Source organism: Lissotriton helveticus, chromosome 2_1 (assembly GCF_964261635.1).
Source record: "Lissotriton helveticus chromosome 2_1, aLisHel1.1, whole genome shotgun sequence".
Lineage (NCBI taxonomy): Eukaryota > Metazoa > Chordata > Amphibia > Caudata > Salamandridae > Lissotriton > Lissotriton helveticus.
The window spans coordinates 1,191,296,330-1,191,316,800 of NC_136059.1; the positions used below are offsets into that span (position 1 = coordinate 1,191,296,330).

General features: G+C 47.1%; 1 protein-coding gene across 1 annotated transcript in view; it reads right to left on the reverse strand.

Moving 5' to 3' along the window:
- Positions 1 to 292: 292 nt before the first annotated feature.
- CISD2 (CDGSH iron sulfur domain 2) overlaps positions 293 to 20,471 on the reverse strand; it is a 66,315-nt gene continuing 46,136 nt past the window's right edge. The window contains exon 3 of the mRNA XM_078676069.1: positions 293 to 1,464. Within this exon, the coding sequence (XP_078532195.1) occupies positions 1,375 to 1,464 (90 nt within the window). The 3' untranslated portion in view covers positions 293 to 1,374. The remainder of the gene's footprint in view (positions 1,465 to 20,471) is intronic.

Here is a 20,471-nt window from a genome sequence, read left to right on the forward strand (position 1 = left end):
CCAGTGGGTCCTAGAACTTAACTTAAAATAAATATCTTCTTTAAACTTCTCTTGCCTCCTCCGCTCTTTACAGGTAGCTCGTTTTCTTCTCAAAAAAATTACTATCCAGCATCACACATGTCTCATTGAGAGACTAGAAAGTGTCCTCAGTGTTACAGGGCATCGATACGCAGAATTTACTAAACAGTACAGAAGATAACGCAACTAGCAGGACATACATTTTGCCAACTGCTCTTGGAAACATCCTCCGACATTTAGCATAAAAGAAATAATCATAAGCGAGACACTTCAGTTAGTACAAATATCATTTTAACCCAATGAGTTCTAGATTTGGCAGTGCAGTCATTTTGCTTAAGCAATGAATTTTTTGTAAGTATTTCTGGGGGGAAAAAATGACAGCTTGATTTTTTATGTAAAAAAGTAAATAAACAATTTCGTGTTCCCAGCTCCACAACTATTATAAGAAAAGCTTTGTCCACAGAGTATAAAAATAATTTTCTTCAAGAGACACCACATTATGCTTCACTCATGGATTGTCACTTCGGTTTCATCAAGAGAACGCTCTTGCTTTGGGGACAGACATAATTAGCTCAAAAGATTAAAGCTAACTGCAGTCAGATCATCAGATACAGGTTTTACCTTTTTTAAAAAAAAAAAAAAAAAGACTTCCAAAGACCCTTTCATAAGAGCATATTCTCAAAATGATATCCACAATATTTCTGGGGACTGGAATTATAATTGCGCGGTTGTGATTTTTTTTTCTAACTGCATGTGCATGACACCAGCAATCTCTTACTGAGGACTCTGGCCGCAATCGGCTATAAAACAACTTACCGAAGTTGTTTTGTTTATCTATAAAAGGTACTCTAAACATCCAAAGTTGGCAGTAAGAGCTCCAAATGTTTTTACAAGGAAATTAAAGAAAACATTTTTCCCTTGGTATAAAAAAATACCTCTTTGTAAAGAAAAAAACCTCAGAAACTGGAGTTCTTGACTATGTTACAAAAAGTAGAACATAAAATCTACTGAATATATTTATGTGACCCCCGTCTTTAAAACGACAGTTCAAACATGGAGAGGCCCTAGATGCTTTAGCGGAAAACAATTCAGTATACAGAGCTCTGCCTAAAAGATGTGAACACCAGTAAAAGACCATAAGTAAAGGTCACCCATTTACTAGAATCCTCTACTTTAAACCCAAAGTTAGCTCCCAGAGTTTGCAGCATTACAGCGAGATTCTAAAATATCAACATGCATTCAAATGGTCCACAATATGACTAACAGATAGGTCTTAAAGAGAGCCCCACACATTACACTTCACATCAAATATGAAATTTGGAGAGAATTCCATGTGAAAACAAATGAGACTGCTTGCTACACTTCCTTCTTCTTTAGTATCAGCGGGCCCACGTTGTCCCCTGTGGATTCATTGTGCTTGTTGTGTGACCCATCACAGACTGGGAACTGCAAAAGAAAAGAAAACTGGTTTGAAAGGCAACACAGTCGTATTCTTAATTCTACCTGGCTCACCCTATGTTCTGAGAAGAGACCATATTTAGCACAATTACCCTCTAAATATCCCCCAGGCATCAACACATTTACCTCAATGATCTTGAAAATACTCAATGGATCCTTGTAATTATGGCCATACTGACGGTTAGTAAGCAAAGGATAAAAGAAGGACAAGGGAAGGAGTCCTCGTTCCTGGCATATTTAGGTCAGCACATGCCTACAAAACATTTATTTCTGATGTGCTGGTCACCGGCAATTATTTTTACAAGCACTATTTGTGCTAAGCCCATATGCAATTATAAATGGTTTTCTTCTCGTGACATGGAGTCTGGGAGACTGGGAGGACAGATATGTCAATTTGGTTATACTGTACTCTGGTGGCAATATGTGAATGTCTGTTTTTAAAAAACATGCTTCAAATAACATGTTTTATTGGCCCACATTTATTTTCAAAGGCATGACAAAGATATTTTCTGTACTCAGCATCCGACGAGGATTTTAGTGTGCACCAATATCAAATGGTCACATTTTCATACACAGATTCTAGATTGGCAGTGGCTCATGGTAAAGACAAGATCAACTTCCTAGATAATTATAATATAGGTAGTATCCATTACTGAAAAGTGTCTGAATGATCAATCTGGACCAAGTATCACATAGATGATTCCAAACAAATACGCTCATATTAATAAGACAGAGCTGGAGGTACCAGAGATCTACACTATGAAGGTTTGGAGTTCACAATGTGTAAATTCTCTATTTTGTATTTTATTTTGGCCTTTTGTGAATACAACATCATTTCAAATAACACTGAATCAAACACAAGCATGTACAACCCATGACATTGAGCGCATACAATATACACCAGTGCACGGTATCGCAAATACAAGCAACTGTTCTTTGTTGATCGAGGGCTCAGTCACCCGTGGTTATTGCAGGATAGTTTGCTTCATTAAAAGTTAGCAAAAATCCTGAGAGGGGGCTCAGAAGTCCTCGGCCTAGACAGCAACAGCAATCCTTCAGCATTAACGACAACTGTTCTCCAAAGTATACGACATCCTCCAACCACTGCTGTAGTTTCGAGCCTTTCTACCATCCCAGCTCTGGGCCACTTTTCTCTTTACCAAGAGCAAAGCGATCAGCACCAGCCTTCCATTCTGCATTTTTAGATAACCTGCAAGACCCAACAAACAGAGTTGTGGCGTGCATCTCATCGGTTCCAGCACAATATCAGATAACCTGCTCCCAGAAGTTGTCCACAGGGCCACGCCAAATAGATAACATCTGCATCCTGCGTTTTACATCTAGTACAATAAGCCACATCTCTCAACTCATACCTCTGCAACTGCTCGGGTGTATAATACAACTGTTGTAGAAACTTAAAATGAATAATACGCATATAACAGTTAGGGGTCAATAGCCCTGTTAAAAAACAACAACAGTCCCAATCCTCAGTAAGCGGTGCGTCTAATACCATATTCCATCTCTCCATAGCCTTGCTGTGTCGCGGTGCAGTGTCAGCTTGAATTGAGGTATAGAGTCTAGTGACCAACTTCATACAGGAGGGACCTGCCAGCATGGCTAGCAATGGTTTCAAGGTTATCGGTTCGGCAAGGTGCCGTGCATTAAGTGCTTTTGTTGCGGGGATTCTGCACATACACAGAACTATGTGGAGGAAAACAGGACCTCATGTGTAGGGGCTTAGCCTTCCTACCGCCTCAGTACCCAAAATCCCAGAACCGACTAGCTATAGTGTCTTATTCGTTCTCCTACATAATCTTGAAGCTAGAAATGATTAGACAACCCAGAACACAACACTCCCGACTCTCTCAGAAAACATGGTAACAAGACGTACCATTTCGCTCACTCACTCGTACCTGGTCCACAATAAGAATAAAAAGAGTCACTGTTAAAGTTCAAAATGTTTATTTTAACTATAGTGCTCTATAATGCATTATGCAAGCCACTACCAGCAGCGAAAAGCATAAACCTAAAACAGCAATGTAGCAAGTCCATAGGCTATGAAAGGGGATGTCATCGTATACAGACAGTGGATAAAGGACTATAAGGCCTAATCACCCTCACCTTGGAAAGAAGAAGTTTTATTATATAAAAGAAGATCTCGGGGCTTTGTCAGCAGACCCCATACCTTAGTACCTAGATTGTAGTTTTTACATCATGGGTACAGCATAGCTCTTCTCCCCGGAAAGATCCCTCTCCAAGTGTGTGTTAAACCAACATGCAATCCCATAATATCAAAGCACGGGTTACCAGCAGCCGCAGCTATGTAGTATGTTTTGTCTAAGTGCTGACCAGAACAGAATAACAATGGGCATTGTTTATCGACCTTGCACTCTGTGTTCAGACTAAACTCCAGGAACAGGCAGAGAACACGTAAAACAGACCGTTCTCTTGTGTAAAGCACAAACTAAGTCTTGCATAATAAAGGCATGTAGTAACGTGCGCAAAAGCAGCATCATGGCAGCAGAGCTCATGCTATCTTACCAATGACGACAATGTCCCCAACTGCCATACAACACTTTAAGGGCCTCCCTCAGTATGTCATATGTAAATACTATCAACTGAGAGCTGGGTTTGTGTGCCTGTATATCCTCCAGTGTAATAAAAGTGCCTTCAGGGTATGCATCACCCATCGTAACAATTCCTATTCTTGCCAGGATTGAGATCGCCTTGTGCTCACACGCCACATGCGGTTGTCGTGCCAGAGGTGGGCTGGAGCGTATATTGCAAGTTTCCCTGCATGCTCCGCCAGTGAACGCCAAGCCTGCACTGTACAATCTGTTGTGCTCATCTCCCGAAGGGGGCATATTGATTCTTCCTTGTGCAGCATCGCAGTCAGCTGCTCGGGAAATACATCATCCGCCTCCACAGTTACTTGTGGGAGAAAGGGCGGGGGGGGGGGGGGTAGTACCAGTAATGCGCAAAATGTGTCTGTGCACACAAGTAATACATATGTAGATCAGGGGCACCAAAGTCCCCTTGAGAGTATGGCCTTGTAAGGACCTCCCATCTACACCGAGGCGGTTTACCCACCCAGACCATGTGGATTAGGGCAGAGCGCAGTTTTACAAAGAAAGCCTTCGGTAGCCGGATGGGTACATTAGTGAATATAATAATTTCAGAAGGACTGTCATTTTTATGACTGCCACCTTATCCGCCAGCGATAGTTTGATCCACCTGTACACTTGTTCCTCTGTGTGTACTATCGCCCGACCAAAATTCTCCCTCACAACTATCTTAGGATCATTGTGAATCCATACTCCCAGATATTTAACCGGCTCTACTGTCCATTCCAGCAGAAATGCCAAGACAAACGGTCGAGTATTAGATATTAACAGGAAAACAGAAGATTTATCCCAATTTATTCTGAGACCCGAGAGGCGTTCATAGGCGATATACTCCCTTATCAAACCATGCAGTTCCTCTTCAGGGTTGCGGACACACAACACCATGCCATCCGCATAGATATAACAAGAGGACGCTGTCTAAATCCAAATGCTGTGTGCGCACGTTTCTGCCTCACCATGCAAACTAAAGGCTCCATCACAACTGCGAACAGCAATGGGGAGACCAGGCACCCCTGACGCGTTCCTTTAAAATCGATATAAGCTTAGAATGGCAATTATTAACCCGAACTCTGGCAACTGGGGCAGTATACAACAGTTCTATGCATTGAATAAATGCAAACGGCAACCCCATATGCCTCAGTACATCAAACATGAACCTCCATTTGATAGAATCAAAGGCTTTAGCCGCATCAAGCATCACTGCTGCTGCTTTAACATCTGGGTCCATCACAGCGAATAAGGTGCGTAAATTATGTGTGGTGGAGCGAGTCGGACCATAACCCGATTGGTCCGGGAGAACCAACGCTGGTAGCAAGGGACACAACCTGGTAGCTACAATTTTCCCTATAATTTTAGTATCTATATTCAATATTGAGAGCGGGCGATACGATTCGCAGGGATCAGGGTGTTTGGCCGGTTTCAATAAGGTGATAATTAGCGCCTCACATAACATTGGAGGAAGTATTTTATTCTCATATGCTTCGCTATACATGTTGTGAAGGTGAGGAGCCAGCAAGTCTGCATATGCTTTATAAAACTCACTAGGCAGGCCGTGTCTGCCAGCTGCCTTACCAGTGGGAAGCGCCTGTATCACCTCCTTCACCTCATTCATCAATTGTGAATGGTTGCATCAGGTACTCTCTCTGCCCAGGCAACAGCCAAGCAGGTGCTATTTCCTACTTGAAATGCCTGCATCTTTTCTCCAGATGCTTCTTTGCACGCACCATGCAGTTTCGAATAGTAATCCATAAAATGATTAAGAATTTCAGGTGTGCTATGGCATTTCGCGTGGTCTTGGCGCCCTATCTCTGTAATGTACTCCTGCGGTATCAGGGTCCCGATCTTTACCGTCTGAATGTGGCTCGGGCGTCCACCCTCCCCATATGCCCTTGCTATCTAGCAACTGGACAAATGCCTAATTTCTTGGTCTGGGGTTTCAATGTGTTGCGGTGACTACGACTGCTTAACTCCTACCTGCTGACCTTCTTTGTGCTGGTCCCCGTTCCGCCACGGCTTGTGCCACTTGCGCGGAGGGACAGGAAGCACCCGGCGCACCAGCAGCGTCATCAGAGCTGCCCGCCCCCTTCCCTACTAAACCACCACACAGCGCGGACGTGCGCAGCGGCGCGCCAAAGGCAAGCCCGTCTGCGCCCGTCCGTGCCAGGACGCCACCCGCCACCCAAACCCCTGGTCGATTTTTGTGTGGTGTTTAAGTGGTCCTGTATATTAACCATGATTTGTTATAACCGGCAGGAATTGCTCTCATTAAACCAATATAATCCAGTAGTATCCCAGGTAGTTTGTTCTACTGCCACCCCTTTTAGGAATAATTCGGCCAGGATGGCTGTCTCCTCCCTATTGCGTAGGGGCTCGGAGGAATTTAGGCCCGAGAGTCCGCGGGAACTAAGTAATATTAGCACGAATACGGACCTTAAATTAGTCACCGCTCTCTACCTCAATACAAGATCTATCCCTAAACATGCCTTGGAGCTTTGGTGCCTACTGGACAATCAGAAACCTGACATCTGTTTCTTTACGGAAACGTAGCTTCATAATCAGGCTTCCCCTGATATTTCCACGGCATTCCCCAGTAAATACCATCTGATTAGGCTTGATACAGTTGGAAAACGAGGGGGAGGCATCGCAGTAGCCGCAAAGGTCCTCATAGAAATTACTCTAATTGACTCGCTTTCCAACGACACGCTTGAAATTTTGATAATGAACATAAAATACAACATGGCAGTGGTTAGTAGAGCAGCCCTGGTATATAGACCCCCGGGAGGTAAATCTGAATTCGCTAATAATTTGTTGGATATTTTAGCCTCTCATGTGCTGGCCACTGATCATTTTATCTTATTAGGTGACTTTAATCATCATGCGGAGTTATCACATGACTTGGATTCTTTTTTTTTTTTTGAAACTTTTTATTGATTTTTAAAACACAAACAATTTGCAAGGAACAAGGAACAGGAGAAGACATTATGACAGACAACGTTGCACAGTGTGGCGCGAGAGCGGGGAAGGACAAGCATTGAACAGGAGGGTCATTCAAAGAGAGAGTCTCGTGTGGGGGGAGCAGAGGAAACACAAAACATTCTAGTACATAGTATTCAGTGGAGGAACCAGTGGGTCATGGGGATACAGGAGCACTGTCTGGGTCTGGGAGAGGGGGGGTACATATATCACCACAGTAAGAGTTCCATTGAGTCCATATCTTCCCCCATTTACGGGGCGTACCTCGAGAAACGTATACAGTTTTCTCCCTGAACATGCACCAATCCATATTTCGTTTCCAATTCCGAATCCCGGGCGGTCCCTGAGCACCCCACAGTTGCGCAATGTCCCTCTTGGCTATCATGTTTCCCAAGGTTACCCATCGAAGCTGCGACACATTATAGTCGTTCGGTTCCCACACGTTCAGCAAACATCTCCTAGCCTCCGGCATCGATCGCACACCCGTGACCTCACTCATCACCTCATGTACACGGGTCCAGAATCTCACTATCTCAGGGCATTCCCAAATGATATGCAGAAATGTGCCCAGGAGACCGCAGCCACGCCGACATAAGCCATCCACAGAAAAGCCCATGTGTATCAAGCGGGGACCAGTCACGTACACTCTATGCAGGATTTTGAGCTGAACAAATCTAAGGCGCGCGGGGATAGCCACCTCTTTAGGGGAGGAGATCGCCGCCTGCCAATCCTCGTCGTCAAGCTCCAGCCCATCACTAGTCCATACCTCTCTGAGACGACACAGGAGATCGGTTCTGGAGTTGATGAGTTTCTTATAAATAAGTGAAATAGGATATTGGACGGACATGTTCCAGATAGTACTATCCTCAAGTGGGGACGCTTCCGGTATCTCAACACCCGGAGGGAAGACCGAGAGTACCGCATGACGGACCTGCGCATAACGAAAGGATTCGCGATCGCCCAAAGCGTACTCAGTTTTCAATTCCTCAAACGTTTTAATTCTCCCTTTGGTCCAAACGTCATTCACTCTACTGATGCCTATCAAATCCCACTTGTCAAACCCTTTCGACTGCCAGAGAGAACCAAGTCTATCAGATGCATACAATGGGGTAGCACGAGTCAGTTTATCAGACCACCCAAGCGCCATGGAGGCGTGCCTCCACACTTGAACAGCCGTCCTAGTGGGGCCCGAAACAGTTCGAGGGGTGAGTCTGGAATAAAGGGCTCTATTATAATCACCCCCTGGCAATAGCCACCTATCCATCTCGAAGGCTGGGTTCGGTGAAGGGCCATACATACAGTGATTTATCGCCCCCAGTTGAGACGAACAATAATAGCGACGGATATCAGGTAAGGCAATTCCCCCGTCATACCACGGGAGCGTCAGTTTAGCAATGGCGATTCGGGATCTACCCCCCCACACCAATTGTCTCTGTAGGGTCTCAATCTCACGAAAATATTTGGCCGGGACTATGTCAAGTGTGTTCTGTAACGCATAGAGGAAGCGGGGAAGCGACATCATCTTGAACAATGCCGCTCTACCCAGGGGAGAGAGAGGAAGTTTCCCCCAAGCAACAACATCTGCCCGAAGGCGCTGAAGAGGGGGCAACAAGTTCCGGTCAAACCGCAGTTCAGGCTTCAAAGTGATGAAAATGCCTAGGTAGCGAAATCCATCTCGCGCAATCGTGATGGGGCACCCACTGGGCAAAAGAGGAACGTCCCCCGACAGGACGTAGATACAGGACTTTGACCAATTAATGATAAGACCCGAATTTTTACGAAAGGACGTCAATACATCAAACAGTACAATGAGGGATTTACGGGGAGACGTGAGATACAGCAAAATATCATCCGCGTAGAGAGATATACGGTCTTCAAACTCCGAGTTCCACCTAATGCCTTTGAGGGACGGCTCCCACCGCAACCAAGCCGCCAGTGGTTCTAAGGCAAGAGCAAACAACAAAGGGGACAGAGGACAGCCCTGTCGCGTTCCCCTGCCCAATACAAAGGGAGCAGAGACCCGACCATTTACCACCACCTGTGCGATGGGATCGGTGTAAAGCAACTTGACCCACTGAACAAAGTCCGGACCGAAAACAAACTTTGCAAGAACCGCCCACAAATACGGCCATTCAATAGTATCAAACGCCATCGTAGCGTCTAAGGACGCCAAGATGGCGGGCTCACGCAGCGTCTCGGCCCGCGCTAAGACGCCGTGCAACCGTCGGAGGTTAAGTGCCGTGTTGCGGTGCGGTATAAAGCCGGACTGATCGGGGTGAACAAGGTCCCCAATGACAGTAGCCAAAAGCATCGCCAACAGTTTGGCCAGGATCTTAGGCTCAGCGTTAATTAACGAAATGGGTCTATAAGAGGCGCAACGATCCCGAGGTTTGCCATCCTTGTGGATGACGACTATAGAGGCCAGTCTCTGGTCCGGCGGGAGGGAGCCCACCTCCAAGGACTTGAGAAACATCGAGCGTAGGTGTGGGGCCAGCGTGTCCGGACGCAGTTTATAAAGCTCAATGGGAAGCCCATTAGGGCCCGATGCCTTGCCGGAGCGGACCGAACGGATGGCAGCGGCGACCTCCTCCACACCAGGCGGCGCCTCCAGAGCATCCCTATCAATGTCAGACAATCGGGGAAGTGCGATATCCCGCAATAGCAAGTGGGAATCCTGCTCAGACCGATCAGACACCGGGGAGTACACCTCACGGAAGTAGTCAGCAAAACATGTAACCCCATCAGCAGGGTCAGTATAACTCTCACCACTCTCCGCAACAATCACAGGAACAACTCGACTTGCATTCTCCCTCTTATCCAACCAAGCAAGCAGCTTCCCAGCTTTATCACCCACGTCATACAGGCGGCCCTGCTGGTCCCTGCCCATTTCCTTAGCCGCGTCCGTAACCAAAGCCCTGTAGTCATATTGTTTCAGCTCCAACAAATGTAGCCCCTCAGCGGTGACCCCAGATTCCAATTTCCCCTCCAAAGCTGTGACCTCTCCCTCGAGGCGAACCACCTCAGCACGGTTAGCCGACCGCACACCACCAATCAGCGAGAGGGCCTGGCCTCGAATGACAGTTTTGTAAGCCTCCCAGATCAAACTTGAGGAGGAAACAGAGCCCACATTCTCAGCAAAATAACAGTCGTGCGTTTTGACTAGCTCAGCCCTGACCCTGGGATCTCGCAAATACCAGGGGTTAATCGGAGCAACACGGCCCGCCGAGCCCTGCCGAGCATCAACAACCAGCCAAAGCGGAGAGTGATCTGAGATACCCCTCGCTAGATGTTTAACTTCCCGTATAATGGAAGCATGGGCAGAAGGCAGTAGGATATGATCCAGCCTCGAGAGACTACCATGAGCACCAGAATGAAAGGTATATTGCAACTGCCCCGGGTGGAGCAGACGCCAGCAATCAGTTAGCCCCAACGTATCCAGAAAGTCGCTCAACCAAGTCTGGGCCTTAGGCAGTTCCCGAGGAGGATGACGGTCACACATCCCCGAGACCACCGCATTAAAATCACCCCCAACCAGGAGCAAACCCTCGGGGAGACCCAGGATAAGTCCAGACAAGTCAGCGAATGTGGTAGCTTGGAGGCCCGGGGGCACGTATACCTTCCCTTCCCAACGCCCAACAATGGCGGCGTATCGTCCCTTATCATCCAGCATAACATCATCAATGGCCAAGGGGAGGGAGGTCCGAACCAAAATGCCCGCCCCTCTGGATCACGAAGTGAAACCCGAGTGCGCTACAAGGCGATAGCCACGCCTGTTCAGGGCATAGCACTTGTTGCCAAGCAAATGTGTCTCCTGCAGTAAAACAACATCAGGAGACAAGCGTTTCAGCAGTTGCAATACCACCCTCCTCTTAATCCCATCCCCCAACCCATTGACGTTCCAACACAGCACCCGTAGTCCCCTACCCCCCATCCCCAAAGTCAAACCCCCCCCCCGCCCCACACCCGAGGCAACTTCAAAAAACAGGAGTAAGTCTGCCCTTCGCATTGCAAATAACAATAAAACTCAAACCAACAACCCCGTATCCCCAACAATACCCAGACAACTTCACCCCCCACCCCGCACCCCTGCTGAAGACCAAAAAGCCCCATAAACTTGCAGTGTGCCTGTCGCCCAACCACCCAACTAGTCTACGAAAAGAAAACCCAGGAGGAGAAAGGATCTACCCACCCCCCACCCGCCCCCATATGGACTAGTACTTGCAGACATGAATGTCACGGCATTAGCACAAATCAAAGTTAACTGAAAGCGAACAGGGGCCAAAGATGACATCTACTCCTGGTCCATCAGGCCACCCTCCGCTCGATCCAATTTGCCAGAGTCCTCAGAACGATCATGATCCGCAGGCAGCGAGTCAAGCCAGTCACTCACGACCCCAGGATGGTCGAAGAAAAAAGTGCGATCATTATGCACCACTCGCAGACGGGCCGGGAAGAGCATGGCATACTTCATAGACCTTTCCCTTAGTCTCTTCTTGACACCTTGAAACCCCAGCCTCTGTTTCTGGACCTGTTGAGTAAAGTCTGGATAGAAGCTGACTGTGGAGTTCTCAAAGGCAATGGGACCCGACTGTCTCGAAGCCTGCAGGATAGCGTCTCTGTCCCGGAAATTGAAGATCCTCGCAATGATGGGACGCGGGTTAGCACCCACTTTAGGCTTGCCACCAGGGACCCTATGGGCACGCTCGACAGTGAAAAAGTTACTGAGACCCTTGGGTGCCAAGTGATTCAGCACCAGGTCTTCCACCAATAGGTCCGTCGAGGCAGCAGTCGACGATTCCGGGACCCCAATAAGGCGAATATTGTTGCGCCTGGCACGGCTTTCAAAATCCTCCAGACGCCCAGAGAAATAGTCATTAGCTTTCCGTAAGTTCCCGACTTCGGCTTGTAAGTCGGAGACGTCAGTGATAAGACTAGAGGTCTTGAGATCCAGGGACTTGACCTTCTCGTTCGTCTTAGCCAGGTCCGTCCTGATCAAATTGACGTCTATCGAAACCGTGTCTAATTTGAGAGTCAAGGCCTCATATTGTTGTCCCAAAGAAGCCTTCATTTCGGAAATGGCACCCATGACATCTCGCAGCGAGAGCTCTTCTTCAATCGAGGAGACCCCCGAAATAGCCGTCGAGGGTTTAGCTGCTGCACCCGGCGATCCCTTAGTAAGGTTGTACCGGTCCATAATGTTCGTTTGCAAAGCACCACCTCGGATGCCAGTTTTGGTCTTGCGTCTCTCACCCTCCGGCTTGGTGGCCATCTTGGATCCCGGACCCCCGAGGGTCGCCTGTTGCCGGGTGAAAATGGTTACCGCAGCAGTATGAGTAGGACCAAGAGGGAGGATGCCGGTGCCAGTCTCAGAACTGGAAGCCACAGTAGATCGGCCCCAGAGACGAAGAGACAGAAAGCAAAAACACCTCGGGCTTGCCGTGCAACTGGCAAAGTGAAGCTGGTCTCTGTACAGGAATCGAAACCGAAAGTGATCGCCAAGCTCAGGTGAAACTAGCAATCCGTTGTTGTTCGCTTACTAGACGGCTGGCCAAGATAGGATAGCCCGGGGCGGCACCATGGAGCAGGCCCAAAAATGTGGCGTTCCGTAGCTCTGGACCCCGAAGGCCAAATAAAGTTCAGAGAACAGATAAAGAATCAGCACATCTTCATCCACAAGCACCCGTCGTCCAAAACAGGATAAAGTACAGGATAGTCGGTGGAGGCGGTGAGGGTCTGGGAGCCCTGTGCTCACGCGACCATCTTGGGCGCGCGCGAAGCTCCTCCTCCATGACTTGGATTCTTGTCATTTAATCTCAACCTTGGAAACCCTGGGATTAACTCAGCGGGTACATGGCCCCACCCATCAAGCCGGTCATTCATAGGATCTAGTATTCTCTAATATGACTGATTTAAATTGTGACCCCCCTTTGCAGATGATCTGGACGGATCATTTTTTAATACATTTTAAATTCCCTATACCATCCAGGCTACGGACTGCTATCCACAAAGACTCCATACTTACCCGACCTTGGCATAAACTGACTCCTGAGGCGTTTCAGATGCATTTTAAGCCTCCGGACAACAGTCTTAATGATGTTGGAACAATGGCCATGCAATTAGAAACGTCTATTAGAAATACGCTTGACGAAATTATTCCGGAAACAAAAGTCAATTTGAAAGAATCGTCTCACCTTGGTTTACCGAGACCCTGAAACGAGAGAAAACGGATTGTAGATTGGCGGAGAGACTATGGTGGAAGTTTAGAACGTCTGAAAACCGCAAGAAGTATAAATTAATTCATTTGGATTATATGAAACATATAAAGGCAGCTAAATCTCTTTATATTACGCAAAGAATAAACAAGGCCTCCCAATCCAGCAAAGAATTGTATAAAATAGTTAGGGAGCTTACCACTGCGCAGGTTGAGCAATCAGAATTTGACCCCTCTTTGGAGTGGGTGAACTCACTGTCCTCTTATTTCCACAGTAAGATCCAACTAATATATTCCTCATTTCCTTCCTCCCCTCAAAAAGTGGTTATAAGTGGGGAAGCTTTTTCCAGTTCTGAGCCCTCCCTTGAAACCACGGATCTTCCATCTATGATAGAATTTGAGCCCACTTCCCCAGCAGAAGTGCTATCGGCACTCAAAAAAATTAAGTCTGGATCTCCTAATGATCCCCTGCTCACCTATAAGTGCAGTGAGCTATTTCCGTTACTGGCTGAGGGTCTGATCAGTATTTTTAATGCTTCCTTTGAGAGTGCCTATTTCCCCAGCAGCTGGAAATTGGCGCAAGTCAGGCCAATTCTTAAAAAGCCCAATAGTGACCCTTCTATTTTGTCAAATTATAGACTAATATCCCTATTACCTTACTTTGACATGGTTCTTGAATATCTGGTCAATAAACGTGTGTCTTCCTACATTGAAACCCATGCACTTCTTGATTCGTCGCAGTCAGGTTTCCGTGCCGCCCATGACACTGAAACCGCTGTAATTGAAATAGTGGAGAACATCCGACTCTCCTTGGATAGGGGTGAATCAGCCATTCTGGTATTATTGGATCTTTCCGCCGCCTTTGACACCATCTCCCACAGCATTTTGAAACACCGGTTGTGGGAGGTTGGTGTCAGAGGCAATGCTTTGGCTTGGTTCACGGACTATCTCAAGGACCGTCATTCTTATATCAGGATGAACTCTCATGTATCCGCCACTATCCCTCTTTCTGTGGGGGTCCCGCAAGGTTCGATCCTTAGTCCCTTATTATTTAACCTTTACCTTTGCCCTCTGGCTCACATTATAAAATCCTATGGCTTCACAACGGTGTCTTACGCAGACGATACTCAGGTACTTATTACCTGCAGATCCAATTCCCATGAAACCTGCACCAGTTTTAAACAATGTATGATCCACATTAAGAATTGGATGAGTGAAACTACAACTCAACTGCAGTAAGACTGAAATCTTACTATTCGGCAAGGCCAAGACCGTCTGGTCCCAGGACTGGTGGCCTAATGATCTAGGGCCTTGTCCTGAGCCTAAAGAAGCCGTAAGAGACCTAGGGATCATGCTCGACGGGGATCTTTCTATGAAGGTACATGTCAATCAGGTTGCCGGGACTTGTTTCGGTATTCTTTGGCAACTGCGTAAAATCTTCAAATGGCTCCCACCTGAAGCCAGAAAGCCCCTGGTTCAGGGACTGATTGTCAGTAGGCTTGATTATGGAAATGCCATGTTCGCTTCCATAAATGAGAATCTGCTGACTAAATTACAGACCATTCAGAACGCGGCGGCAAAATTAGTGCTGGGTCTGCCTCCCAGGTCTGCCTCTAAACCTACTCTTAAAAAACTGCACTGGCTACCTGTGCGCCAAAGATGCCATTTTAAAATCTTGAGTTTAACCCATAAACTCCTTCACGGCATTGGCCCGTCTTACTTAATAAAAAAATTAGCATGATATACCCCGTCCAGAGCTCTTCGCTCTAGCTCTAAGTTCCTGCTGTCTCAGCCTAGAGTTCGGACGTCTAGGAATGGATGCCGATCCTTCTCATATGTTGCCCCCCAACTATGGAATAAGTTACCCACTTACCTCCTATCCCTCTCCAATCATTTGGAGTTTCGAAGGGGTTTAAAGACGTGGCTCTTTCCCAAATAAAGTCTCCCTGTGATGTGTCTCCACTTTGGCAGGTCAATGCCTTTCTTCTGCAAAGCGCCTTGAGACCTCTTTTGGTGATAGGTGCGCTATATAAAAGCATTTGACAATTGACAATTGACAATATATTCAGTGACCAGTTCCCTAATTTCAGCCAAGGTTTCCAGTTTGTGAGTGAAGACATACTCTTTTTCCAACTTTGTTAAGGATTTCTCTAACATGTGCATCCGGGAAAGCAGATCCTTAAGCATGCCTGCCTGCAGCCCAATACATGTCCCCCTAATAATGACCTTGAACGCCTCCCACAGTGTGCCTGCCACTTCCACTGTGCCTTCTTTTTTTGAGAAAAAATAACTCAATGGCCTGCCTCACCCCTTCCCCAGCAGTGATGTCGGCTGGAGACGCCACTGAAAAGCACAACCATTACCATAGGGAAGTGATCCGAGAGAGTGCGCGGCAAATGCATCACCCTCTTCACGGCGCTAGCAGCCGATCCAGAGATCAACCAGTAGTCCAATCTGGACCACGATTTATGTACAGAGGAAATGTGGGTGCCCTCACGTGTCATTGGATTTCGTGCCCTCCAGCTATCAATGAGCTTATGGGTGAGCAGATTATCATGTATTACTCGTGCGGCCCATTTTCCCTGCCAGAGAGTAGTTGCACTGTGATCCATGTCAGGGTCAAGGTATGTATTCAGGTCCTCCTCCCCTCCCCCCCGCCCTAGAGTACTACTTCTGGTTGAAGGACAAATAGTTTGCTCTCCAGTCTACGATAAAATTCTGGGTCATCAACGTTGGGGCCGTATGTTGTGATAACCGTAAGGTTCGTGCCACAAAGATTCCCCTGTAGAAGTGTGAACCGGACCAGATTGTCTGATTCTGTATGCGTAAACCTGAAGGGCGTTCCCCTTTTCACTAAAATCATGACCCCTCTGGCATAGGATGAGTATGATGATGCCGCCTTTACCCCTGCCCATTTTCCACCCACTCTACCCTCTCCGACTCTTGTGATGTGTGTCTCTTGTAAAAAAGCCAGTTGCATCTGCTGTCTGTCTAAATATGCCAAAACCTGGATAATTTTCTCGGGATTATTCAACCCCTTAACATTCCATGTCGTAAACCTAATCTCACCTGCCATTTATACAGTGAATCCTGATCTTGTGTGTTAGTCATCTCTTGTGTCTCATCTAATTGTATCTGCATAACCAATGTGTCTCTCTGCCAGCGATGGATCATGCTTGAACATACAAACAACAACTCAAAACCCACGAAGTTTTTTCTTGATAGGTGCAAACTCTCCGGGCTGCTTGCAACGCCACAGTGAAATCCAGGAAAAAGGACACCACGTTCCCTTGATAGCCAGTGTTCTGCTTCTCCCTTGCCAGTCGTAGAACAGCCTCCAGATCCCGGTAATTCAAAAGTCTGGCTATGATAGGCCACGGCGGGCGCCTGGAGGTGGTTTGGGGGCCAATTATCTATTCGCCCTCTCAATAATGAGAACCTGCGAAAGATTCTCTGCACCAAACATATCCTTGAGCATTCCTTCTATGTAGTCTTCGAAGGCGGCCTGTGTTAGTGCTTTCTGGGACCCCCAGTTAAGCGCGCTCCCTGTTTGGCCAGTTTGGCAAACATACTGTCCATCCTAAGAGTGAGGATATCTATTTTCCCATTTATGGCCTGAAGACTCTGCTGCATCGCCAGCACGGTGTATTCCAATGTTGATGTACTCGATTGCCCCACCTCTTGTTCAGTGTCTGAATGTGCCACAGCGGGTCGCATTGAACGTCGAGATTCGAAGGACATTTTGGGCTGTTTATCCGTTTTTCCCCATCTTTGCCGTTTCTGTGCCACCACCCAGCTACTGAAGAAATAGGCGCACCACGTGTTTCCAGCTCTCATCTCATGGTCATAATGTCCGCATGCGGGTCCACCATCAACTGCATCCAGGGATGTCTATACGTGGGGCCTTGCTTTATTGAGCACCAGTGGGTATACGTACATATGGTGCACCTCAGCATGCACCAGGCCCCAGGGTGTTATTGTTCCCCTCCGCTAGCCACGCCACACTTCACCAGCACCATCAAAGGGGGGTGGCTCATTCTGTTATGATCTGTGGGCCCCACTGGTATGTGCAACGCCTGCTGCCGCCCCCCGCTCCAAACAGCCGCCCCTCACCAACAGCAGAACTGCGGCTGCGGGCCACCCCTTCACGGATCATCCTGCACACTTGACACCAAAGTGCTTTTCAGGAGAACCACCACGGCAACACGCTGCACACACCGATGTCGGTCCCGGTACTTCCTCCTACCGTTCCTGGTATGGGCCACTAGCAAAAGGGCACAACCATTGCGATCTTCGCTTCCATCGGGGCCCGGCTCTCGTCCTGTGCCGCCATCTTGCTGTGATGCAGGCCTCAGTTTCGCAAGTCCCGATCACCGGAACACCTGCAGGTGACTGTCATTAGCGGTTTAAAGTGGCCCCTTGTACTTTCTCTTATATTCCGCTACAGATCGCCGTAATTTTTTCCAGCAGATGGGGACCCATCCCGCCGATAATTGTAGGATTCTTTATTACGGCCGGCAGAGCAGCACTACAGTGCAGCCATCTTGCAGTGGGCTCTGTAGCGTCCCCCCTGTAAATGCACTATTGGATACTAGTGCAGCAAGTCTTTCTGTAATTATTAGACCATCCAAATTGAATAAAGAAATTTCAGAGGAAGGCCTTTCATTTCTGACCAGTCTTTTTATGGATCCCAGCTAAAACAATATCTTTACAGGAGCATATAACCTCCAGGTCCAAGACCAAAGAAGACTCTTTGATCCAGTCCCTCACTGGATATCTTGAAGCCTTGGGCAACAAGCAACCAGTCTTTTAAAAAATAAAATGCCCTTTGATGCTGTTGGTTAACAACATTTATACTGAGAGTTTATAAACATCGGTTCTTTACTGTACTGACCACACAAAAGTGACTCTAAAATATCATCAAATAATTATTTTAGTCTAAAAGGAAGTATAGTCCTGTTTCAAACTATGGCAATTTAAGATTTTTGTTTTTATTCTTTTATTAGCGAGACATAGGGAAGAGAAACAAAGCTTGTAAAAGGCAATGGCACAACATTGCGCATCACAGGACACCGAGAAGGGGTCCGTGCAACCTGAACAGCCAGGATTCACTAAGGTCAATAGCGAACATAGGTTGTGGCAGTAATCCTTCAGAGCCTGGTTGGGACATTCTCCCAAGCCACCCGTACAGATCTCCATTCATGTCAGGGGGCAAAGGTGCCATCTCTGTGAAAGGATCATCACACTCCTCTCAGGCATTATCTCTTGCGTTGTTCCATGGACCTCACACTTTGGCAAACTTTTGGGGACATCCCCGAGTTCGGTAGATAGTCTCTTCCGTTCTCATACACCAATCCATGTTTTGTATCCAGCATTTCACCCCCAGAGTCTTCCCACTAACCCGGAGTTGAACAATGTCTCTTTATGCTACCACCAAAGCAACACTGCAAAACAACAGTGCATATTTGGAATGTGTTTGGTCACTCTATAACCTCAATACCACTAACAATGTTGAAAGTTTGTGTTTCCTCTATGGTGCACAACAGTAGTTGCCCATCTCTGGTCCAAAATTATTGGAATATTGGGCATTCCCACAAGGTATGGACCAAATAGCTAGACATATGGCATCCCCGGAAACATTTATCAATTTCCACCCTTCGCATCTTGTATAACCTCATTCTGGTAAAGTACCCCCTGTGCAGGATCTTTGGCAATTCAAGTTTTTACGTAACACAGACATCACTCCCAGACTATTTAGTGAGATAAACCAGACCGGGAATTTAGGTGCTCTTGGTGCTATGTACAGGATGCAGAATTTACTCCCATGACCTTTTTAAAGAGGGTGCTATAGGTTTGCATGTACGCACAGTTTTGGTTAGCCTGTTCGGACAGTTTCCAATGCATAACAGACATTGGCATGGTCACTAGGTTTGGCTTTAATGTGCTGCTCCCACACAGGCACATTGTTCACCAAGCAATCACATGGGTGCAATCTTTTTACTTCTCGTGCGGTGAGTCAGAGCAAGAACAAGAAAATGCATTGTCCTGCTCGGGTGTCATGGAGAATGGCCACACTCTAGAGCATATGTGAAAAGAAATGAAGTATCCAAGAGCTGAGACACTTAGCACAGGTGCCTTAAACAAGATCCATGTGTGTACTGCTAAACTGTGGAGTACTTTCAACTAGGACTCCAGAGAATTGCACGGAGATAAATTAAATAGCAGTCATGCAGCTGCGCTTTCCACAATGTAGATGTGATGCATAAGATATTTAGATAACCCAAGTCATACTACATTCCTATAATCCACACCGGAGGAAGATAAAAGCTTGGCTGCTTCCTTATACCCTCACATCCGAGGAAAGGAAAATGTACATTAAGCCTTTGTGGACATGTGAGCTGAGAGAAAAATGTATTTTGATAGTAACACCCAGATTTTGCATCATTGTAGGGAAATGAAGTCAAGGGTCCATGGCATGTTCTAGGAACTGTGCTGCTATGGATTTACAAACTGATCAGAGTACAACCTCTTCAGCACTTGACTCTCAGGGGTTGTCTTGGTGAGCAGTCAACAGGCTTCTCAGGGAGGTAGTGTGAAGGTGTGTGAGCTCTGCACTCAACAAATACAAATTAGTGGAAAATAATGATTTTCCACCCCAGTGCTTTTCTTAAAAAAAGATGCAACTTAGTATCCTGGGTATTTGAGGCTGTCAGAGCAGTTTCCCGCAAATGGCCCCAGTCCCCTTCCCCCATATTTATTGTCCATGTTTTTCACTCCACATGTCAAAGTCAATCATGATCAGGCTCAGATGCAGATTACACCTCCACTCTCTCAAAAGGATGTTTCTCAGTCTGTGTTGTGTTCTGCGTACCGACCAGCTCCTCTTCCGCTTGCCCGTTTCTGAGAGAGCATGAGCTTGCCGTAATTGTCAGAGCTTCTTTGGGCGGTCAAGTCTCTGATGAGGCAGATACTCAGTCTGCATCCTCCGGTGATTGGAGCGTCTCCTTGCAGACAGGGACAGGTCTCCAGGGAACCTTGACTCACATGCAGGATGGGAAAGCAGGTGGTCAAGGATCAGAGCAGCCCAGGCCATCTTGGTCAGGGATGGTGTGGGTACACTGAGGCCGGTCTTTGGATGGTGCAGCCACGCACAGGCTTGTCTTGGTCAGATGGAAAGTCCTAGCACA